Raw genomic sequence first — 24130 nt, 5'->3', positions numbered from 1 at the left:
CAGGATCCCATACAAACCACTGGGTGATGCTCTGCTCCTTTGTCAACCCACCATGAACGGACTCCTCGATACCCAGATCCCAAACCAATCTTCGACAGAACATGTCATCAACAAATCCTCCTAGATCCCAATGCCACCAAGGAGCATCAATGCTCCACTGCTCCTATTGTGCTATAACTCCGATTGTGAATGCAGCTCCATCCACCGCGTACCAACTCATCACCTCTCTCCAATCCAACCCTTGGCATAGACAAGGTCAATCTCATCATGTTGATGCCACGCTAAAATACCGATGAGTGGCCAGCCTACATCCTACTGCCAACTGAAGCATGTGGTATGCCTCACCTCTGAGGGCTCCTACAATACAATGCTCCTAACGAAAAATGATATTCCATCAAAAGGATATCAGCTCATGATCTGTCGCCAATCCCATGCATGGACACTTGTGCAAGGGATACATCTACTATGTTAAAATTGGTCCATGCTCAACTCCTGATGCTCTACCTGGACAATCAAAACATGTCCAAGAAATCCTACCTCTCTCCCTCTAATGGGAAAAAGTGGGCAAACTATGTTGCAAGCCCCGTCTATGTACTCCTGGAGAGGGTTGTTGCCTGAAAATGTTGCAGCTCATCTGGCTGCCACTACATTTGTTTGCATCTCATCAATGGGTAGTCCCAAAGATGGATGCACTGCCATCTCCCTCGCCTGATAGGAAACTCCACACTCCTCCAGTCCACCAATCTCCTGCCAAACTGTCCTATCATACCCCAGCATCTCCTGAGGACAAGTGTCAATGAATACTATCACCTTGCCAACTGTCTATACATCTGTTTTGCTCCTCATCAATGGCTGACCCCAAGGGTGGTTGCTCATCCTCCACCATCACGGGTTCAATATGAACCTCCAACTGGCCCTCCCTAGAAGGCTCACCATGCATATTGCGCACATCATCATCCTCAGCTAACTCATGATCCACCACACACTGCTCATGTTGAATCACCATTGGTGACTCATCATCTTGAATGCCTCTCTTAGGACCCACTGTCTGCTCATCATACTCCTCTACCACACATGGATGCACATCTGGGCTACTGACATCAACTCCACATGATTGCTAGTGCTCCTCAAAGGTATCATTGTATGAACCCATGGAGTCGTCCAAAGAAGAGTCCTCACCTTGAAAGTCAAAAGGAATCTACTCCTGCTCTACCTCTGTCATCTCCCTAGCATCACTCAAGCATGAGTGGTTAGGTCCCCAAGGTCCCTTGTAGACAAAGCAAAGTCCCTTCCTCCTCATCTCATTCTTGCTACACGATCCCCCAATCTTGAGTTGCTCCTCCCTAGTCAACTGTCTCCTGAACAGCGCAATGTCCTGCTCAACCAACCTCTCGACTAGTTCATAAGCAGCAGGTCAGACCAATTGTTCTCTCCTCCAAACAAACAGCAATCGAGACTACAACTCTCGGCAAATGGCATCACGGCCTCTCATACATGATGAAAGGATGGACTGCATGTGTGCTATGACTGTGTCAGGATGATGTTTCCAAATGCTGAAGAAGCATAGGAACATCTACAAGATCAAACCATCACACTCTAGATCAAACATGATTTCATAAGTCCTAGTTATGGCCATGCCTCCTAAAATATCAAGCTTCTTCCCAAAGGTAAAGCTTGCACTGTTGTCCAAGTCTCGGAAGGTTTCTATCACCAGTATGAAAACTCTCCTTGTAACATCATCATTGTAAGGAGGTATAGGGGCAGTTAGTCTCATGATGTTACTAAGACAAGATACAACTGAAATTCTAACCCCTTCACAAGGTTCCTCCAAGAACTTGCATTGTATGAGAGCAAGCATAGTTGGTTTTAGAGCCCAAATTAATTTCTTCCCTCTAACTGACTCACTTTGGAAAGGAGGGCATCTAGTTCATCAAGTTTGAAGAGAACTTTCCATGTGACCCTCATGTGCTTCAAATCTGTCCCAAGAGCAAAAATCTTGTGTCATGTTTCCTGCCCCTTCTGCACATCCCTTGGTTGTTCTCTCTGAAGAATGGCATAGACCTCTTTTGAGAAAGGTTTGTTGTTCGGTTTTGATTTTCAGTGCAATGATGCATGGTAGTTCAAGGAACCAATTTCTGTCTTGTTCAACCTCTTCAATTCATTTATGAGTGTTGTGAGCATCTCCATGGTTTAATTTAATGTGGACAGTACGTCACGTCGACTTATACAAGACCTTTGACAGAAGCACAGTAATACTTGACTTAATACACAAACTTCTCGCATGGCATTTGCCCATATCAATGGTATATTACTAACAATGATTAGTATTACATAGCCCAGTTGACTTAGATCAGCAACATGAATCTGACCTCAGTTCAATAACACATAAAGGAGAGCTTGGTGGCATACCACTCAATAATTCATATAGGATACAAGCAATAGAGTGCAAGTTACGGGCCCTTCTTGCTCAACATGATAGGTTACAAGGCTCTTTGGAATTTTGAGGTATATTAATGGCACAAACTTCTAGGAAAAAAAATTATATCCTCTTTGGAATCAAACAGACTCGAGTGTAGAGTGTTGTAGGTGACTGTCCATAATTTTTATTTCCAGAATAGTTCATACAATATCACTATAGGCTTACAGAACAACTTTTAGAAATTTATAAATATGATTGATACAATTTCTTATGACAATGAATATATGTGAGAAGAAGAACATAGAGCAAAATTAGGAGAACCTGGAAAAATGCAGTCTAGTTATACCATTCGGCTTCCCTTTCATCAAGCTGCTACATGTACTATCTCGAGAAAAATTACAATTCTGGTGCGCTTTGCTCTCAAATGATGATGATCTAGACACTTCTATTGCACTACTCAGCTTCCGTGAATAATTGATAAGCAATTTCAGCAATGGACTAAATGTCAACCTCCAAATATCAATAGCTCAACTCCCTTTGCATCAATCATTCAAAATCTAGCCCAACACAAGTTGCTATGCTAGCAACTTGTTGAACCCATAACACTATTACCTGAAACTAGCACGCACAAGATGAAGTGGCATCAAGTACGTCCAGCGTGGAAGGATTCACGTGATTGATATTCCAGGAATGGTTTACGTTCCTCTTAGCCAACAAGAACTCCAAAATCGGGTTCTCTGGGAAACCCAATCATCCCAACGCACAGCTCTGAGCAATCACTGCTCAACCTAACTTGACCACATACAGGATCATTTCATTATTCATCGCACCTCCAAGAGCATTATTCAACGCATTTTGATCCCTTGTTAATGCACAACTATACAAGATTTGCACATAACTGAAAGCCCAAATCCCATCGTATTCTGCAACTACGCACTTCAAACGACTATACAAGGTCTGCAGTCACTCTTTCACCACTGTGTAGGGATATATTCGCACAGCATCCAACCCATTATGCAATCGCTAGCTCTCACCAATTTTGGGACACGTTGTAACCATCTTGATTGATTGAGTGCATTCTATATTTCATTTGCAAAATGTAAACGGTAGCATCCTTTAGTCAACGCAAAGCGCCGCGGCTCAACATCCCAACCCAGACTCTGTCGCTACCACTGTAATTGGATTTAGCTTCCACGCTCTTCGCCCCAAAGCCTTGCGCACACTGTGTAATTGGCCCACATACTGGACTTCCTTACGCACCTAGCACAGACACGCCTCCATTTCTTCACGTATTGTACAAGTGCATATACCCTCAATCGAATTGGAGCTTGATCACAACTCCCCACAATTGCAACAGCTCGGTCTCAATCGATGGGCAAGATTTCACAGCAAAAGGCGGCTTGTTATATTCATTCAACAGCCATGTTTCTAATGTCCGACCCCTGGCTAGATTGCTCAAAAAATTCCACCATTTGTAAACTACCATATGGTGCTCAGCCTCGACGTGGTTCCCGATCGTGGGTTTGCTTGGTCATGACCTCTACTGAATCAACCCGTCAACCATTACTAGCATCGTAGGAAACCTTTGAAACTGTGGCTTTCAACAACATGACATTTTCAAATCTGGGCTATTTCAGAAATCTGGATGACTACAAATTCTGAGGTCACCCTGCCTCAGTTTTGAGATGATCTTGCAGCGAATTGGGAGATTACCAATCGCTATAGGATGCAAGCGTCAGCCCCAACCAAATATTCGGGGGTTTTAATGATCACGGTCTAGGGTAAATAATGGCCTTGCTATGAAATGAATTTGGCCGAGCGATTTGTCAAACAATCAATATTCATGAGACAAACGAACCAAAAATAACAAATTTGTTGTGTCCTTAATATGCAAGAGACAATTTGCGCATAAATGAAAGCCCAAACCCCATCGTATTCTGCAACTACGCACTTCAAACGACCATACCAGGTCTACAGTCACTCTTTCACCAATGTGCAGGGATATATTCGCGCAGCATCCAACCCATTATGCAATCGCTAGCTCTCACCAATTTTGGGACGCGTTGTAACCATCTTGATTGATTGAGTGCATTCTATGTTTCATTTGCAAAATGTCAACGGTAGCATCCTTTAGTCAACGCAAAGCGCCACGGCTCAACATCCCAACCCAGACTCTGTCGCTACCACTGTAATTGGATTCAGCTTCCATGCTCTTCGCCCCAAAGCCTTGCGCACACTGTGTAATTGGCCCACATACTGGATTTCCTTACGCACCTAGCACAGACACGCCTCCATTTCTTCACGTATTGTACAAGTGCATATACCCTCAATCGAATTGGAGCTCAATCACAACTCCCCACAATTGCAACAGCTCGGTCTCAAGCGATGGGCAAGATTTCACAGCAAAAGGCAGCTTGTTATATTCATTCAACAGCCATGTTTCTAATGTTCGACCCCTGGCTAGATTGCTCAAAAAATTCCACCATTTGTAAACTACCATATGGTGCTCAGCCCCGACGTGGTTTCCGATCGTGGGTTTGCTTGGTCACGACCTCTACTGAATCAACCCGTCAACCATTACTAGCATCGTAGGAAACCTTTGAAACTGTGGCTTTCAACAACACGACATTTTCAAATCTAGGCTATTTCAGAAATCTGGATGACTACAAATTCTGAGGTCACCCTGCCTCGGTTTTGAGATGATCTTGCAGCGAATTGGGAGATTACCAATCGCTATAGGATGCAAGCGTCAGCCCCAACCAAATATTCGGGGGTTTTAATGATCACGGTCTAGGGTAAATAATGGCCTTGCTATGAAATGAATTTGGCTGAGCGATTTGTAAAACAATCAATATTCATGAGACAAACGAACCAAAAATAACAAATTTGTTGTGTCCTTAATATGCAGGAGACAATTTGCGCACATCACCATCCCAGAATCTGGCTATAACCTTGAATTCATGTGACCTGAAGATATATTCAGCAATGATCTATAACACTCAGGTAGATATGTTACTTTGGCATCTTCAATATAACCCTCGAACAATCATAGTTGCAACTAAAAACTCATAGGTTGAGCCAAGACTAAGGCTTTGATACCACTGTAATGTGCCAATTAAAGAAAATTTGGAACAAGCACTTCACGTAAAAAAATTCATTCACAAACAGAAGATTGCCATGTAAAAATAAACAAATGGAGCACTGCAATCTCACAACACAATGAATAAGAAAACTCTCAGCTTTATTATATTAGATAACTAGGGTTTTACATGCACATACAAGCCATACAGCTGAGGTAATCTGGCCTCAAACAGATCTACAACAATACCGCAAATCGGCCTCCAAAACAAACTGAAAAACAATACACTGCAACCTGTGAACCCTGAACAGATTCACCAAGGGAAGAGATGGGTGCTTGCCCACTCTCACTGAATCACCCAAGGGTTTCCGTCCTGGGGCTACTGCTGAAGTAGAAAACCATGTTCTCAAGCCTCTCCACAAGAAAGAAAACTCAACTCCAAGATGTCCCCAAATGATCTCCTCCTCCCCTTTTATAGATTCGATGGATAGATCTCCAAGCCTCTAGAAGCATCTTATTTTATTATTATTCTAGAAGCTCCTCCATTGACTTTATCTTAAGTGACCTTTAATTTTATTTTATTTCACTTAAGTCACTTTTGGCCCTTTTTCTCTAATTAATTATTTTTCCTTAATTAAATGACTAATTAAAGTTATTTTAACTAAGGAAAATGGCAAATCGCCCACCATACTCTCTTCGGCCACTGGAAGTCTCTTCTCAGCATCCCATCCTATAGATCTTCTCATTTTGGTTCCAACGAGCTATTACATTGAGGTGTTCCATCAATTAATCTCCCCAGAATGCCACCTCGAGCATAATTAATTAAGTTATGCCCAATAATAACGTTGATTTTTGAAAGTTGTCGGAATGCAACAGAACGAAAGGCAAATTGTGTGGATGATGGAATATGCCAAGCGAATGCCATCAAATCCCATAAAAACTCCTCAAAACTCCATCAAGACCCTGATGACATAAACTTGCTCCACTGACCAGGCCATCTCCTACCCTGGAAATCCACCCAGGTTGTACTATGAAAAAGAATAAAAATGGGGACATGACAGGCAATGATGCCAAGTATGTGATAAAAGAAGTTGGTTTGATTTCATTCCAACTCAAGTCGGGAAGCTCTTTGGACTTGAAGGACATGTTGTTTGTTTCAGGGCTAAAGAAGAATTTGCTTTCAATGTCAATCATGGAGGATAAGGGTCTTGTCGTGGAGTTCAAGAAAGGGAAAGCGTATATGAGGCTAGAAGGATCTATCCCAGACACAGCTCAGGTGATTAAGGTTACAAAATGCAACTTGTACAAGTTACGAAGCAAGCTTGTTCCATCCTTGGTTCATAGCAGTAACAACTTGTGCAAGTTGTGAAACAAAAGAATAGGGCACCAACACTACAAGGCATTGTTAATTCTGAGTAAGATAGTCATTGGTCTTCCATATTTCAATATTGAGCAATAAGGGGTATGCAAAGGGTGTGCACTTGGCAATACAACAAGGTTACTTTCCCAAGCAGTGATAACAAGTCCAAGGAGATATTCTATCTAATCTATTCAAATGTATGTGGGACGATGTCAATAGCATCAATACAAGTAGGCATGTACAATGTGTCTTTTACCAATGATTTCTCTCAAAAGACATGGATCTACTTCTTGAAGGCAAAAGATGAAATTTTTAGTAGGTTTCAAAAGATTAAGGCTCCTGTGGAGAAGTAAACAAGAAAGAAGACCAAGGTGTTGAGGTCAGATAATGGAGGTGAGTATACCTCTAATGCTTCAAGAATTTTTGCAAGAAAGTGAGAATTAAGAGGGAATTGACAAATGACAATATCATACAACCCATAACAGAATGGGGTTGCAGAAAAGAATCAATCCATCATAGGGTTGCTACAGCCATGATTCATGATTAGGATTTGCACATGTTTCTTAGGGAAAAGGCATGTAATATAGCAATCTACATTAAGAACAAGAGTCCTCATAGGATATTAGGAACAAGACACTAGAGGAGTCATTCACTGGTGTGAAGCCAGAGATGGGTCAATTCCACATCTTGGGTTGTCAAGTTTATGTCCATGTGCCTGTAGAGAGGAGGACCAAGTTAGAGCGCTTAGGCATGCAGGGAGTGTTTATCAGATATAGCGAGACTTCAATGGGGTACAAGATTTTCATTCCAACAGAGAGAAAGACCGTGGTGAGATAGGATGTGAAGTATGAGGAGAACTTTGCATCTAGGAGAATGCATGAGCCTATTACAGTGGCAGATGACCAAGAAGCTCCAAAGGTTGAGACTAGTTCATCATGAGACCAACAGCTTCTAGTTTAGGAAGTCAACCTTCAAATGAGGAGAAGTTAATAGCTCCTTCCAATCCTGTTAGGAGACCTCAATGATTTACACAGACATTGAGGGATGCTTAGTAGTATGTTGAGGCTCCTAGGAGTACATTCAAGGAGAGTAGGCCTCCGAAGAAGTTTCCGACTTATATGGCATTGATAAGCAGCGTCATTGATTCCAAGCCTTCTAGTTTTCAGGAGGAAGCAAACCAACAGGTATGGCAGGATGATGAAGTGCGGGATACTGTGCCGAGAACGAAAAGGAAATCAAGGGTGAAGCTTCAGTGTGTTCCCATGGATCAACAGGTTGCTCATGTTTTGACCAAGACCTTAGTAAAAGGGAAGTTTGTGTTCTTTAGAGACAAACTTGGATTGATGTAGAATACCTTCCTCACTAAGAGAGTGTTGATGTTTGTAGCTCAGACAAGTACTTTCGCACATGTTTAATATCAAATGTATGGAAAGTCATCCAAACTCCTTTTACTTTTGTAATTCAACTTATTAAAGTTAATTATTAAAATGAAGGGCCTTTTAAATTTATGGAGTTGATTAAAGTCTAATAAAGTGTAATTTTACGCTAGTGATTTAGATGTAACCTCCATTGTGGATTGGGATTTAATCTCAATCGTTGATCTCAATGAAAGATTGGATTTATGGAGGCTTAGTCATCAATTCAAAATTATAAAAGGAAGGGCAAGGTAAAAAGAAGAGACACAAAGAAGTCATTGTAACAGTTATCTAATTGCACAAAGACACAGTGAATTAACTCAATATGCAAGGCAATGAGAGAAGGAAAGCAGCTGCAAGAGAATTGGTCTTGGCCAATCAATGGAGGCCATATGCACCAATAAGAGACTGTAATTGGACACGACAACAATAGCAAGGGAGTTTAATTCAACCAACAATTCAGCCAACAGATCAGTTGTATGATTTTCTAGAGGAGGCCATACAACAGCCAGGTTTTGCTGTGGGTTAATCTTTCTCAGTGGGTAAATTTTCCCAGTGTGGGAAGACCTTGTAAGTTTGGAATATTGTTAATGAAAAACTGATTTTGAAGGGCAGAAAATTTGTTGTGTATTTGGAAAATTATTTTATAGCTTTCGTTGTTTATTCTCCAGTTAAATTTCCAACCAATGTAATTATTCTATGATTTAAATTTCAATAAGTAATTTTGCTTAAGATGTGAAATTTTAATTAATTGTTGCAATTATTGGTTATTATTCTCCTATCTTTTAAGATTATTTGTTAACTACAAGAAATTTGCGGCAAATACTGAATAAAACACAACTGCAACTTCATGATAAATAAATGCTACAAGAACTAAGAAATATATGCACACACACACAAATAATTTACACCAATGTTTTTGGACAATTGTCCCTGGAAAAACCCCGAAGGGAAAACCAGTTTAGCAGATGAGAGTTTTATTATTAATTCTTCAACAAAAATATTACAATTGCTTGCCTGACACTAGCAGAGCTCTGGCAAAATTATTTCTTCACTTCTACAAGACTCCTCTGACCTCCTGGAAGTTGTTTGACCCACCAAAATTAATTCAGTCTCCCTCTAAAATTGATTTCGGCTCACACATGTGGCGTGGCTGAGAAACGCGACCCTTCTGGCAACTTGCACTCACTAGGTAAATAATCTTGGCCTCCACTAGAAAATCTTCGTCTCCTCTGGTAAATCGATCCTCCTATGCAAATCAATCTCTCCTGTGCAAATATCCTTGCTCCGAAAATTTTACTCTTTGAGCAATTCGCAATTCCTATCTGGGTAATTTGCACCCTTTGCTGAAGTAACTCACACTGTTGGAATATTAGCCTCTCTTTGCAGAAAAATCTATCTCCTAATTTCCATAGAAATCTTTGTGAAAAATCTCTCCAACAATCTCTGCTAAAACCCCTAATATTGATGTCCCTGCGCTGCCTCTGCGCCCTTGCTCTCACTGCAAAGTTGTGTCTTTGCACGTTCTCCAAATGCCAATCTATTTCCTCTTAAAATCTATCATTGATGAATCAACGACCATGATCTAATCAAAATCGATGGCTAAGATCATCTTGACCCCATCAAGTGACTTTTTCTAGATATCTTTAGAGGAAAATCAATTTACCCCAATTAATATCGATTAATTAGGTTGTTTCCCTAAGTTAGACTAAGGAAAATTTAGCTAACTATTTAATTAAATCTAATCAAGGCCATTTCTCGTGAAACCAATTCTGGGAATTGGAGAAAATATGTCCCTTAACCTCATAGACACAATCTGAGACTAGAAAACTTGTCTGAGCTACACAAACTAACACATAAGAATCATAAGGAAGTAATCTACCTAGGGTTGCAAAGAGATTTTAACGCTTTCCCCTTTGTTTGGTTTCATGTATGCTTGTTTTTGTTAATAGATGTTTGCTTGTATGTATGTGTATATATAGACATGCATGTAACTATCTCCCATCCTTAAGCAACACCGATCCCATATGTACAACCTCCCCTATGTTATCAAGGCAATTATTTGCCATGGGTGAGTAACTGAGTAGTAATGTGTGAAAACGTTTTTCTTAAAACCCATGGCCATCGTACCGAAGAAGGGAGACATATTCATAAAGTTCATTTTGGTAAGTTGTACATCCAAAACATTTCTTTAAAACTTTAGATACAACGGATTTAGCAAGTAGAGCTCTTGCACAGCAATTGAAAGACACTAAGAAAACTAACAGCAAACCTAACGGGTTTTCGACCTTCACTTGCTACCACGTTTTGCAGAGCACTTTATTATAGATGGAATAGAACCTATATTGTAGAAAAAGTAAAAATGCTGTCACGACCTTGGGCTTCTGCCATGCTGATGCAACAAACTGTGGGGCACTTTCAATCAAACGATAGATGTTTACTGTTCATAAAGGGTTGTGTACACCCAAAAGGTGCATGCTTGAAAAAACAAAGAGAACCTTAGGATACTTACCAGGAAAAGATTTTGAAAATTCACAAACAAAAAAGGTCCAATTTTTTTAAGGTTGCTTCAAAGGTACCATTTCACACATGATACTGTCAAACGATTTTCTTAGGTCAGTCTAATTTAGTAAAACCAATGTTTCTCTCCCTCTAGTTCAAGTACCTGGCCATCTATTTGAAGGATTTCCAAGTTGATCATTGTGGTTCGGTAAATATTTAAGATTTTGAATATAGTGCCTATGCCAAGTGATCCTAAAATCCTCTACACATATACAAGGAAAAGAGTCCGAATGGAATGAAAAGACAATACATACTTACAGTATTTATTTACAAAACAGCCTAGTGTATTTGAATTTAAGTGTAATGTATGCGTTGCAGACCAAATAAGAAATATGAAGCAGCTATACATGTCTAATAATAGTTGTAGCAGTTGATCACATACTTGATCGGGTTGTAAACAGTGTTGGGGTAGAACGACACAGGGCGACGCAGTGCAGAGAAATAAAGATGTGCAGCCAATGCTGCAAATGCTCCATCGGGACATGGGTAGTGATAGAGAACCGCACAGGAGCCCATGGGAATGCCTACTTTCTCCCCCCGTTGTTCTCAGTGACGCTGGTACTGTTTGAAAAATTTGCAGAGTCTTCATTTTATTAGTTCGATGGTCAGAAACAGGGGTATATTCCGGCGAAAAGCAAAATGAAAATAGAATATAAAATTTTTAACCTTTTCGCGGGGGATAAATTCTGGCGGTAGAATTTTCAACTTTTTCCATGGGATAAATAAACCTACGATGATTATTTTGGAACCTGTAATAATCATTTTATAAAAAATAAAATAAATTTTTAAGAGGCATGATTTTATAGTAATCAGTTAAGAGTGATAAAGTTTTCATATATAGTCTTCAGGCTCTGGGCATGATTTCTTCGATTGTACAGTGAGTTTTCATATATATGTGAAGCTTTATTAGGTCTAATTATTAGGAGTTGTTTTTTTTTGAGGTTCTAATTTAAAAAGAATAGGGCATGTACATTTTTTTTATATAAGTATTATTGTAATTTTATTTGGGTTGGATTAGGATGTTTATGGTGTTTTTTATTAATGGTTTATTAGTCCTTGTTTAGCGAGAGATTATATGAAATGAAATGATATTTTAAGGTTTATGAGACTAAAAGTAGTTTATGAGACCATTAGTTTCTTATTTTTCGTTTTTTGCAATTCAATCCTTTTCCGATTCAAATTGATGATGAGCTGGCCCAACCTTCCAACAATCCCCTCGCTAAAAAGATAATGCCAAGAAACTAGTGCTAACATATTCTCATAACTTTCTCTGATGTCTTTCAATGCTTCACATTCCAAAATGAAGTGCTTTTCGTTTCCACAACCCCAGACATGCAAAATGTACACACACGTTCTTCTCAAGCTTCTTTAGGTCTTTTCCACCGTCCTGTTTCACACTGAAGTTGATGTGAGTTGGGCCTTAATTGAGCAATAAGAACCTTTTCCCTCCACAAAATGCTAGCTCCAATGAACTCTTTTTGTTCTAGATCACATGTAGGTTTGAATTCCTTAATGTAATATTTCTTCTTTCTACCAAACTCTTTGCCCAATACCTTTCTACGAAACTTCTCCATAACAAAATCCTTTAGCTCCTTGCTATTTGTGGAACAGACATTGAGGTAGATATTCCATTTTTGCATCCATATGTAGTTTTGTTTCATCTATGTTTTCTTTCTTTCACTCGTGCCTTCATTGAAGATAACATTAGGCCATCTACCTACTCTCATTTGCTCAATTCTTTTTAGATATCTTATGAGCCGCACCATAACAATTGCTTCAATGGGAGTTGCTTCTGTTTCACTCAACATTATCTCATAAGGTATTGAACTTTTTATTTTGAACTTGCCCATGATCAAGCGTTTTTTAATTTTCTCAATTTGTTTCCATTTTGAGACGGGAATGTTGTTAGCCCACAATTCACACCCATATAGCATCATTGGACAAACTAGGATTCCAAAAAGCACTTTAATCGTTTTCCAATCCCATAACTATGCCTCTTTGCATCTGTTTTGAAGAGCATATAATGCTTTCCACCCTCCTAAAATTCTCTTCTTTCTTCAGTCCTCCCAATTGAGTTTGTTGTTGAAATCAATCCCAAAGTACTTGTACTCATTTACTTCTTCAAGAATGTTGTCTTCAAAGAAGAAAGTACGTTGGCTCTGCTTCCTTTTATTAGAAAAAATCATTATTTTTGTCTTGCTAGTATTGACTTGCATCCCCACTGCTCTACAAAAATGCTCAAGAGCATATAAGTGCATTTTCAATCCATGGGCTGATTTAGAAATCAATACAATATCATCAGCATATAAAAGAAGCTTTATCACAAACTCTCCCAACCGAACACCATCTCCACCTTGCAGATTTAGTCACTCTTCCAATTTATAAATATAGACCAAAAAGAGTAGGGGATAGAGGGCAACCTTGCTTGACTCCAATGTCACTTCTAAAGATTTCTAAAATACCTGCTACGAATCTAATTTTGACTTTCACTTCTTCATAAAGTCTATGGACAGCGACTCTATAATGCACAGAAATTTCAAGTTCTTCCATTCTACACAACTTATCCCTAGGGATTGTGTCAAATGCTTTTTTGAAGTCAACAAAGCAGCAAAATACTTCTTCTTTGTCCTCCCAAACCTTTTTCAACAATGTGTCTCTTCGTGATGCCATGATCCATTGTAGAATGTTTCGGCCTAAAACCCGCTTGTCCTCTTGCCTTCTTTTCTTTTACTTCTGCCCACTTACTAATTATGTCTTCTACCATGTTGCCGAAAAGCTTTGCAAACAAAGGATTAATCATAATTGTTACATAGTTGGATGGATTATTAATGTCTCCACTTTTAAAAAGGGGTATTGCTAGGCTAGTTGTCCAGTACTCTCTTGGGAATCCTTGTTGAATGATGTTGTTGAATATTTCCATGATGTGTGGTGCAAGAACATTCATTTCCCATTTTAGATACTCTGCTTGAAGTTTAAGCAAGTCCTTTGCCTTTCTTGTTTTTAGCTTCTTAATTCCATTCTCCACCTCCTGTAATGTGAAGAGCTTTGAATCTGTGTTGATCCTAGGGGGACTCCGCCTCAGATTCTTTCTCATAGAGTTGCCTTGCATATTCAAACCATTGATTGGTTGTAATATTATTTTATATTTGCTTCTTCCTTGGTTACAGTTCCTGCCAGAAAAGCTTTGGATTATTCTTGCTTAAATATATTAACTCTTCTCTCCTTGTTTGCATGAACTCATCTTTTTTCCTTTTTAGTATCTTCTTATATAACTTTACACTCATCTTCTCATTTCCTGCCTTTTTCAAGGTTATCCTTGCCGTTTTGCATTCCTCATCAAACCAAGCATTTACACGAAAACAATTTGATTTTGATTTCCTATTTTTTGCTATTTTGCACTTCTTAAGTGCACTTTGAATTATATTTGTTAACTCGTGACTGTTGAAGCTTTTGAAACCTGTTTTCTCCTTCTGAATTAATCCCTCTAATATTGTCTTGAAGATAGTACAATTTTCTTGTTAGAAGAATTTTGCCCCTTGATAGTGATTGTCGAGAGCATCGAGGTCAAATTGTGTTGACTTTGGATGATTTTGTTGAGTTTTTGTATTTTTAAAAAGTTTCTGAAAAAAATGTTGAATATAATTTTTTGTAAATTCAAAAATAAATTTGTAATTTCCGGAAATCTTATTTCTATTTCATTGGCAAAGAGAGCCTTGATGTGACATAATTCCCATGGTGGAGGGCTTTTTATTTTTGGTATTTGTCAGTCCCTAACAAATCATTTAAAAAAAAGAAAGAAAAAAGGATAATTTTGTGAGTGTTCATTTCATCAATGAGTGCTTGTGCTCTAACATTGACATTGACACAGTACGGGGTGGGGAGCGGGGGTTTCATCGATGAGTGCTCTGACATTGACACTATCATAGGGACTGCTATTTCCATTGCGTTGATACATTGTGTAGAATGCGAAGAAATTTTGATATATTGATACAATTTAGATATGTTGATACAAATCTTCCTACGCACCTCCACACTACCCATAATGTATCAACATTTCTTGTAGGCAATGATAATTATTTTCAGTTGATGTTCGATGATGAACTCAAAACAATATAAATCCGATATTTTTCTCAACACAATGAAAAAACATTGGTTAATCACGGGTTTATAAAGTTTGTTGATCAAAGGCTCTTTATTTGTTGTTTGAATGTGCATTCGAGACTGGATTATTTGAGGGCCATAAAGTTGTTCAGAATTCTATCATTTGATCATTTACTGATCCAATCACGACATGATACTCTTCATTTTTTCTTTAGAAACAAAATAATCATGAAATGATTTTAAGGTCCACGAGACTAAAAATAGTCTATGAATTGTTTGTTTTTTTCAATTTAATCCGTTTCCAATTCAAATTGATGATGAGCTGACCCAACCTTCCAACAATCCCGTGGCTAAAAAGACAATGCCAAGAAACTGATGCTAACATGTTCTCATAACTTTCTTTGATGTCTTTGAATGCATCACATTCCAAAAAGAAATGTTTTTCTGATTCCACAACCCTAGATGTGCAAAATGTACACTCATTCTTCCCAAGCTTCTTTAGGCCTTTTCCACCGCTCGGTTTCACACCAAAGTTGATGTGAGTTGGTCCTTAATTGAGCAATAAGAACCTTTGCCCTCCACAAAATGCTAGCTCCAATGAATTCTTTTTGTTGTAGATCACACGTAGGGTTGATTTCCTCAATGTAATATTTCTTCTTTCTACCCAACTCTTTTCCCCATACCTTTTTACGAAACTTCTCCATAGCAAAATCCTTTAGCTCCTTGCTATTTGTGGGATAGGCATTGAGGTAGATTCCATTTTTGCATCCATGTGTAGTTTTGTTTCATCCATGTTTTCTTTCTTTCACGCATGCCTTCATTGAAGATAACATTAGGCCATCTACCTACTCTCATTTGTTCGATTCTTTTTAGATATCTTATGAGTTGCACCATAGCAATTGCTTCAATGGAAGTTGCTCTTGTTTCACTCAACATTATCTCATAAGGTACTGAACTTTTTATTTTGAACTTGCTCATGATCAAGCGTTTTTGGATTTTCTCGATTTGTTTCAATTTTGAAATGGGAGTGTTGCTAGCCCACAATTCACACCCATATAACATCATTGGACAAACTAGGAGTCCAAAAATCACTTTAATCATTTTCTAATCCCATAACTCTGTCTCTCTACATCTGTTTTGAAGAGTGTATAATGCTTTCCACCCTCCTAAAATTCTCTTCTTTCTGTAGTCCTCCCAATTGAGTTTGTTGTTGAAATCAATCCCAATGTACTTGTACTCATTTACTTCTTCAAGAATTTTGTCTTCAAAGAAGAAAGTATGTTGGCTCTGATTCCTTTTATTAGAAAAAATCATTATTTTGGTCTCGCTAGTATTAACTTGCATCCCCACTCTTCTACAAAAATGCTCAAGGGCATATAAGTGCATTTTCAATCCATGGGCCAATTTAGAAATCAATACAATATCATCAACATATAAAAGAAGCTTTATCACAAACTCTCCCAACTGAACACCATCTCCACCTTGCAGATTTAGCCACTCTTCCAATTTATCAATATATATAACAAAAAGAGTAGGGGATAGAGGGCAACCTTGCTTGACTCCAATGTCACTTCTAAAGCTTTTTGAAATACCCGTTGAGGTTCTAATTTTGACTTTCACTTCTTCATAAAGTCTATGGACAACGGCTCTATAATGCACAATAATTTCAAGTTATTCCATTCTACGCCACAACTTATCCCTAGGGACTATGTCAAATGCTTTTTTGAAGTCAATAAAGCAGCAAAATACTTCTTCTTTGTCCTCCCAAACCTTTTCAACAATGTGTCTCAACGTGATGCCATGATCCACTGTAGAATGTTTTGGCCTAAAACCCGCTTGTCTTCTTACCCTCTTTCCTTTTAACTTACTAATTCTGTCTTCTACCATGCTGCCGAAAAGCTTTGCAAACAAAGGATAGATCATAATTGTTCTATAGTTGGATGGATTATTAATGTCTCCACTTCTAAAAAGGGGTATTGCTAGGCTAGTTGGCAAGTCTCTTGGGAATCCTTGTTGAATGATGTTGTTGAATATTTCCATGATGTGTGGTGCAAGAGTGTTCATTTCCCATTTTAGATACTTTACTTTAAGTTCAACCAAGACCTTTTCCTTTCATGTTTTCAACTTCTTAATTCCATTCTCCACCTCCTATAATGTGAAGAGCTTTGAATTTGTGTTGATTCCAGGGGGGGACTCCGCCTCAGATTCTTTCTTATAGAGTTGCCTTGCATAGTCAAACCATTGATTGGTTGTAATATTATTTTCAATTTGCTTCTTCCTTGGTTGCAGTTCCTGCCAGAAAAGCTTTGGATTATTTTTGCTTAAATATATTAACTCTTCTCTCTTGTTTGCATGAACTCATATTTTTCATTTTTAGTATCCGCTTATATAACTTTACATTCATCTTCTCCTTTCCTACCTTTTCAAGGTTCTCCTTGCCATTTTGCATTCCTTATCAAACCAAGCATTTACAGGAAAACAATTTGATTCTGATTTCCTATTTTTTGCTATTTTTCACTTCTCAAGTGCACTTTGAATTATATTTGTTAACTCATGACCATTGAAGCTTTTGAAACCAGTTTTCTCTTCCTGAATTAACCTCTCTAACATTGACTTGAATATAGTACAATTTTCTTGTGTTAGAAGAATTTTGCCCCTTAATAGTGACTGTCGAAAGCATTGGGCTTTCCTCCTATCTTGCCTTTCTTCTAACCATGATAACCTTATATAAATTGGGTTATGGTCTGATTTTAAGCCCCAAATATGCTCTCTAAAACTAACTTTGTCTATCTTTTCTATTAAGCTTTGTAAACACATCACATAGTCAATGACACTTGCCCCATTGTATGTGTTGCAAGTGAAGTTCCCGGACCTTTTCCATCTATCTAGACCATTGCAAATAATTAAGTTGAAAGCCCCACACAGTGTAAGCAACTCCTCTCCAAAATGATTGCTAACTTTGCCATCTTCTGAACACCTCACCCCTTGGGGATTCTCCTCTTCAGTGAGCCAAATAGGATTGTTATCCTCTTTGCAACAAAGAATGCTAGCTTGATTATTTGTTGTTCTAGCATTGAAATTTCCCACTAAAGGAACTTCTCCCTGCTGAGAGTACACGACAATATCTTGTTTTAAAGTTGCATACAAATCCTTGTTGTCAAGTCCCTTATTTTTGTAAGTTTTTGAGACTTGAGGGGCAAAAGAGCATGCTGCAATTCTTATGTGATTCTCATTCTCTGATATTTTCAACCATAAATATTGTTTATTTGCATCTTCTTTAATTCGCTAAATGTGACAGTCTTCTTTTTCGTTCACTAAAACTAGTATTCCCCCATACCCTTTGCCATTTTCTGCTACCTTGTTCCGAACTGTCAACTTCAAATAACCGTCAAACACAGGAGTTTTGCAACCATTATTCTCATGAGTTTTTGTGAGACAAATTATGCCTCTACCTTCCGCACTAGACCCTAATCCAGGTCCCCTCCTCCAAGAATAACCTCTACAATTCCAATAAACTAAACTTAGATAGACTTGACTAAGATTTGAAAAACATTTAAAAAGCATATAAACCCATTTGAGCTCATAAGCTAGTAGTAGATTCTACTCCAATTATTTACACTCGAGAACGAAACTATAAGCCCTCGCTATCGACATCTAATAAATAAAGGGATTGTCTCAGAAAGCAAGGAATTTATTGCTTTTGCTACACATTTAAAGCAGTCAAAACCTATATGCCTAGGAATGAATAGAACGAAGGAGCATCAAAAAAATGTGATAAGGACCAAATCCCCATACCACCCAGCTGTAACTTAAGGGTCTCTAAGATGTATTAACTTGTATGCTCTTGGTAGCGATGAAATTAATGAGTTCTTGCCTCAGTCGTTGTTGTAAGGAATCGACAAAGAATTGCTTCATCCATCCATTCATTCTTTCCATTTCGGTAGCACTCAATCTTGTGTGTAGGGACAGACACCTGGCCTAGGTGATAATAGGCGGAGTGCGAAGCAATTTTTTTCGGAGGTACGAAGCTTTTCTGGTTATGTGGAGCTTTGCACCTCCGAACTAGAAGAGTTAAGCTCTGCACCTCTGCATACGGCATGCTCGTTGTCACGTTACCATCCCCTTGAACGAATTACTAAACCTCGTCGTAAGAAAAACTGCTCGTTCTTTGTGAAACTCGAGGGTCGTCACTAGCTCGTGAAACTGGAGGGTCCAACAGCACCAGGAAATGAAATTACCCAAGGTCTAGCTCTAGCAGTCGCACGAGCATATGGTGTGGAAAATGCATTGCCAATGACGAGGTGCATAGGTTGCAGACCGGTAAGCTCGTCCTCATATCATCAACACTAGGAAGGTTACCAAGACTGGTGATGGGTTTTTATGTCTTCGTCAGCTATGATGCAAGTGACGATGGATATTACTGTGACTTTGGCCCAAACTAGTCTAAGTCGTTTTCTCTACTTTTTTATTGGACCAAGCTCGTTGTTTGAGAACAGGAATGGGATTTGTGAACCATCCTTCGAGAAAAGGAGTTTATATCTGATAACCGGTCTAAAGAAGGCAGCTTCACTCTATTTTAACTCGTTGTGGGGAAGAAAGACCGGCTGAATAATCAGTTTCTGTTCCCGGCAAGTAAAGCCTATGTAAGCTTAATAACGATTCTGTAATGCGGAATAAAACACATAAAAGAATGTAAAATAAAACTTTAATGCCCAAGAAAAATACCTCTGACCATTGATTCTACTCACACTCTGATGCCTAAAGCGTAGCAGTCTCTTCCTCTTTTATTTTTTGATGTGTTTACGATAGTGTTGGCTCGAGCTATAGATTGGCAAATTTCTTTTGCTAGAATGATATTTGATGCCAAATGACTTTGGCCAAAATGTTATTACGAGAAGAGTGAGCCTGTCTATATATATAGTGCGCGATCGCGAGGTGGTATTCTAATAACATAGTCCTGCTAAACTCATGAACTTCGAGATACCAAAATATCTAAGAGAGGAGGAGTCAAGTATTCCGGCTGCGCAAACCAGGTGGGCAACCACATCAGTCAACAACAACGAACGATGACTTCGTATTCCAGAAAATATGCGTAACGCTGAAGAGATATCAAAGGGAAGATTGAACAAGCGTGAACAACAAAGCGACTACCTAAGATCTCTCATCCGTGTGGCACTTCCAAGCTCTGCTCATCCAACTTGATGGTGTAAGGCTGAAGGGGATTCAGTCAGTGAGCTTGGGAACCAAACAAAAGTATATATAGCCAAGCTTCCATCAAGCTTCTGTTAGCTATGTGTCAAGTGTTCCACAGATCATGGTAGAGAACTGCAGAGGGAGTAATGGACCACTCCAGGAGCTCCCAACAAAAAATTAATTAACTGTAGTTGATTTCCATAATTTAAGGAAATTACTGTAGTTGGTTTCTAGAAATTAAGGAAATGACTGCAGTTTACTTTCGTAATTGTTGGCAGCAGTTGGGAAAACGTAAAGGAGCTTAACATTCTCCCACTTGGTCCATGCTTCCAATCTTAATCATCTTAAAACCCATTGATACTCTGTATTAAGTAATAGATACATGAATCATGGCGATAAGTCCTCTAATGACAAGTATTATCTTCCATGTATTACTATGTATTTATTCTTATTATAATTTATGTGCAACAATTTCTTAATGAATAAACCTTATGTTTATTCTTAGTCCTATATAGATGAATTTTCTCAAATAAAATTAAGGTGCACATAGATATGAGAAAAACATCACAATAATTAAGAATTTCATTAAAATAACATTGTCCATTCAATGACAAACTACATAATGGAACCAAGTCCCATATTCACTACATGATCCTTGAATTTAAACGGTGGCATGCCCTTAGTCAAAGGATCAGCGATCATCAACTCAGTGCTAACGTGCTCAGTGACCACTTTCTTTTCTTTAAGATGTTCCCTTATAGCTAAATACTTAATGTTGATGTGTTTATTTTGACGCCCACTTTTGTTGTTTTTAGCCATAAAAATAGCAGCTGAATTGTCGCAATATATTCTCAATGGCTTAGATATAGAATCCATAATTCTAAGCCCATAAATGAAACTCTTAAGCCATACACCATGTAAAGTAGCCTCAAAACAAGAGACAAACTTGGCTTCCATAGTGGAAGTGGCAACCAAGTTCTGCTTGGCACTCCTCCATGATACAGCTCCACCGGCCATCATAAAAATGTATCTTGATGTTGATTTGCGTGAATCATCCAACAAAGTCAGAATCTGAGTAGCCAATTACTTCCAAATTGTCCATTTGTCTATACATAAGCATGTATTTTTTGGTTCCTTGAAGGTACCTCATTACTTTCTTTGCAGCTCTCCAGTGGTCTAAACCTGGATCACTCTGATATCATCCCAACATTCCCACAACAAATGCAATGTCAGGTCTTGTGCAAACCTGAGCATACATTAGGCTCCCGACAGCAGAAGCATATGGACTGTTTTTCATTTGTTCCCTTTCAAAGTCATTCTTTGGGCATTGGTTCAAATTGAACCTATCACCCTTCACAATGGGAGCTACACTTGGTGAATAATCCTTCATCCGAAATCTCTCTAAAATTTTATTAATATAGGTTTCCTGTGATAGACCCAAGATGCCTCGAAATCTGTCTCTATGGATCTTAATGCCAATGACATAAGATGCCTCACTCATATCCTTCATATCGAAATATTTAGAGAGGAATTGTTTCACCTCATGCAGCGAACCCTTATCATTGGTTGCTAGAAAAATGTCATCTACATATAAAACAAGAAAACAGATTTTACTCCCACTAACTTTCAGGTATATACATTGATCCATAATGTTTTCTACAAAACCGAAAGAAGAAATTGCATTATGGAATTTCAAATACCATTGGCGGGATGCTTGTTTTAAACCGTATAATGACTTCTTGAGCTTGCAAACCAATTGCTCACCATCACTAGAGGGGAATCCTTCAGGTTGTTTCATGTAAACCTACTCCTCTAGATCTCCATTGAGAAATGTCGTTTTCACATCCATTTGTTGCAACTCCAAGTCAAAATGGGCTACTAATGCCATAATAACGCGCAAGGAATCTTTCCTAGATACAGGAGAGAAAGTCTCTGTGTAGTCGATTCCTTCTTTCTGAGTGAATCCCTTAGCAACAAGTCTTGCCTTGTATCTCTCAATGTTGCCCAATGAGTCTTTCTTTGTCTTAAAGACCCATTTACATCCAATGGCTTTTGCACCATTAGGCAACTCAACAAGATCCTAAACTTCGTTACTCTTTATAGAATTCATCTCTTCCTTCATGGCATCGTACCATAATTTTGATTCTTTGCAACTCATAGCTTGTGAAAAGGACTCGGGATCATTTTCGGCTCCAATGTTATAGTCAGATTCTTGCAGATACACAACATAATCATCAGGAATTGTTGATCTCTTTGGTCTAGTAGATATTCTTAATGTTGTACCACCATCTTCCTTAGAAGTATGTGGTTCAGCTCGTTGTTCAAAAGTTCTTGGAAACTCTTGAACTACCTGATCTACTGGAATGTCGTCAGCAGCTTGTGGAACTTCAACAATTGGTTGTTCAACACCAGTTTTTACTTGAGGGGTGCTATGAACAATAACCAATCTATCACTTGAGGTGGAAGGTTGAGATTCTAAATGATCCTTCTCAAAAACTATGTTCCTGGTTTGATCGCTCCCACTAATTAAGTCATTTTCAAGAAACTTTGCATTTCTTGATTCCACAATCCTAGTGCTGTGAGATGGACAATAAAATATGTAACCTTTAGACCTTTCAGCATATCCAATGAAATACCCACTAATGGTCCTTGGGTCCAGCTTCTTCTCTTGTGGATTATATATTCTCACTTCAGATGGGCATCCCCAAACGTGCATATGTCGCAAACTCGGTTTCCAACCTTTCCATAATTCAAATGGTGTTTTAGGAACAGCCTTGGTTGGAACTTGGTTTAATATATACACTGTCGTCTTAAGTGCTTCAGTCCATAAGGATTTAGGAAGATTGGAGCTGCTAAGCATACTCCGCACCATGTCCAATAATGTTCGGTTTCTTCTTTCTGCTACACCATTCTGGTCGGGTGAACCAGGCATGGTGTATTGGGCAACAATCCCATGCTCTTGAAGAAATTTTGCAAATGGCCCAGGTGCTTGTCCATCTTCTGTGTATCTACCATAATATTCTCCACCTCTATCTGATCTCACGATCTTAATTTTCTTGCTGCATTGTTTCTCTACTTCAGCCTTAAAGATCTTAAAGGCATCTAATGCTTCACTCTTTTTATGAAGCATGTAGAGATACATATATCGTGAGTAATCATCTATAAAGGAGATGAAGTATCTCTGACCATGTGAGTCCATGTCTAGACTACATATATCAGTATGTATGATCTCTAATATGTCTGAACTCCTATTGGCACCTTTCTTCGACTTGTTGGTCTGCTTTCCCTTTATGCAGTCCACACAAGTCTTAAAATCAGTAAAATCTAGAGTATTAAGTACCCCTTCATTTACCAATCTTTTAATTCTTTCTATGGAGATATGACCTAGTCTCCGATGCCATAATTTAGAGGAATCTTCATTAATAACACATCTTTTAGTGCCAGTGTGAACATGCATTGAATCATAAGTGACATTGTTTTGTAAATTAATGCAGTAAAGACCATTAGACAAGATATCATTCCCAACATAATCAGATTTATAAAATAAATTGAAGGATGTTTATGAAAAGTTAAAGGAATATCCAAAAGGTACAAGTCTTGAAATTGAAATCAAGTTTCTAGAAAAACTTGGAATATAAAAGTTCTTTTCTAATTCTAAAACAAAGCCACTACTTAAAGTTAAATAACATGTTCCTATAGCTTCCACATGTGATCCCATCTTGTTTCCTAATAAGATGCTTTGCTCACTTCCCACTGGCTTCCTTAGGTTTTGCAAACCCTGCAAGGAATTTGAAAAGTGAATTGTTGATCCAGAATCAATCCACCAGGTGTTAATATTGACATTAACCATATTAGATTCATAACAAACAAACGAGATTGGATTACCTCTGTCCACAAGCCATTTCTGAAATTTGGTGCATTCCTTCTTCATGTGTCCCTTCTTTTTACAGAAGAAACACTTGGAATCCTTCTTGATATCAGCTTGGGGAGGGACTTTACCT

General features: G+C 38.4%; 1 protein-coding gene across 2 annotated transcripts in view; it reads right to left on the bottom strand.

Moving 5' to 3' along the window:
• Window positions 1-11430, bottom strand: part of LOC149228129 (DHHA1 domain protein) — a 377957-nt gene extending 366527 nt beyond the window's left edge. Inside the window, exon 1 of one of the 2 annotated variants that reach the window (XM_089378055.1) lies at window positions 11218-11430. In XM_089378055.1, coding sequence (XP_089234181.1) covers window positions 11218-11351 — 134 coding nt within the window. In that variant the 5' untranslated portion in view covers window positions 11352-11430. The remainder of the gene's footprint in view (window positions 1-11217) is intronic. The other variant, XM_089378053.1, reaches the window with a different exon arrangement.
• Between the last annotated feature and the right edge of the window lie 12700 nt (window positions 11431-24130).

This window comes from Pinus tabuliformis, chromosome J, assembly GCF_031772625.1.
Source record: "Pinus tabuliformis cultivar Carrire ecotype Pingquan chromosome J, CPIR1, whole genome shotgun sequence".
NCBI classification, from domain to species: domain Eukaryota; kingdom Viridiplantae; phylum Streptophyta; class Pinopsida; order Pinales; family Pinaceae; genus Pinus; species Pinus tabuliformis.
The sequence above is the reverse complement of the archived record's forward strand: the minus strand, read 5'-3'. Positions and strand labels throughout refer to the sequence as shown.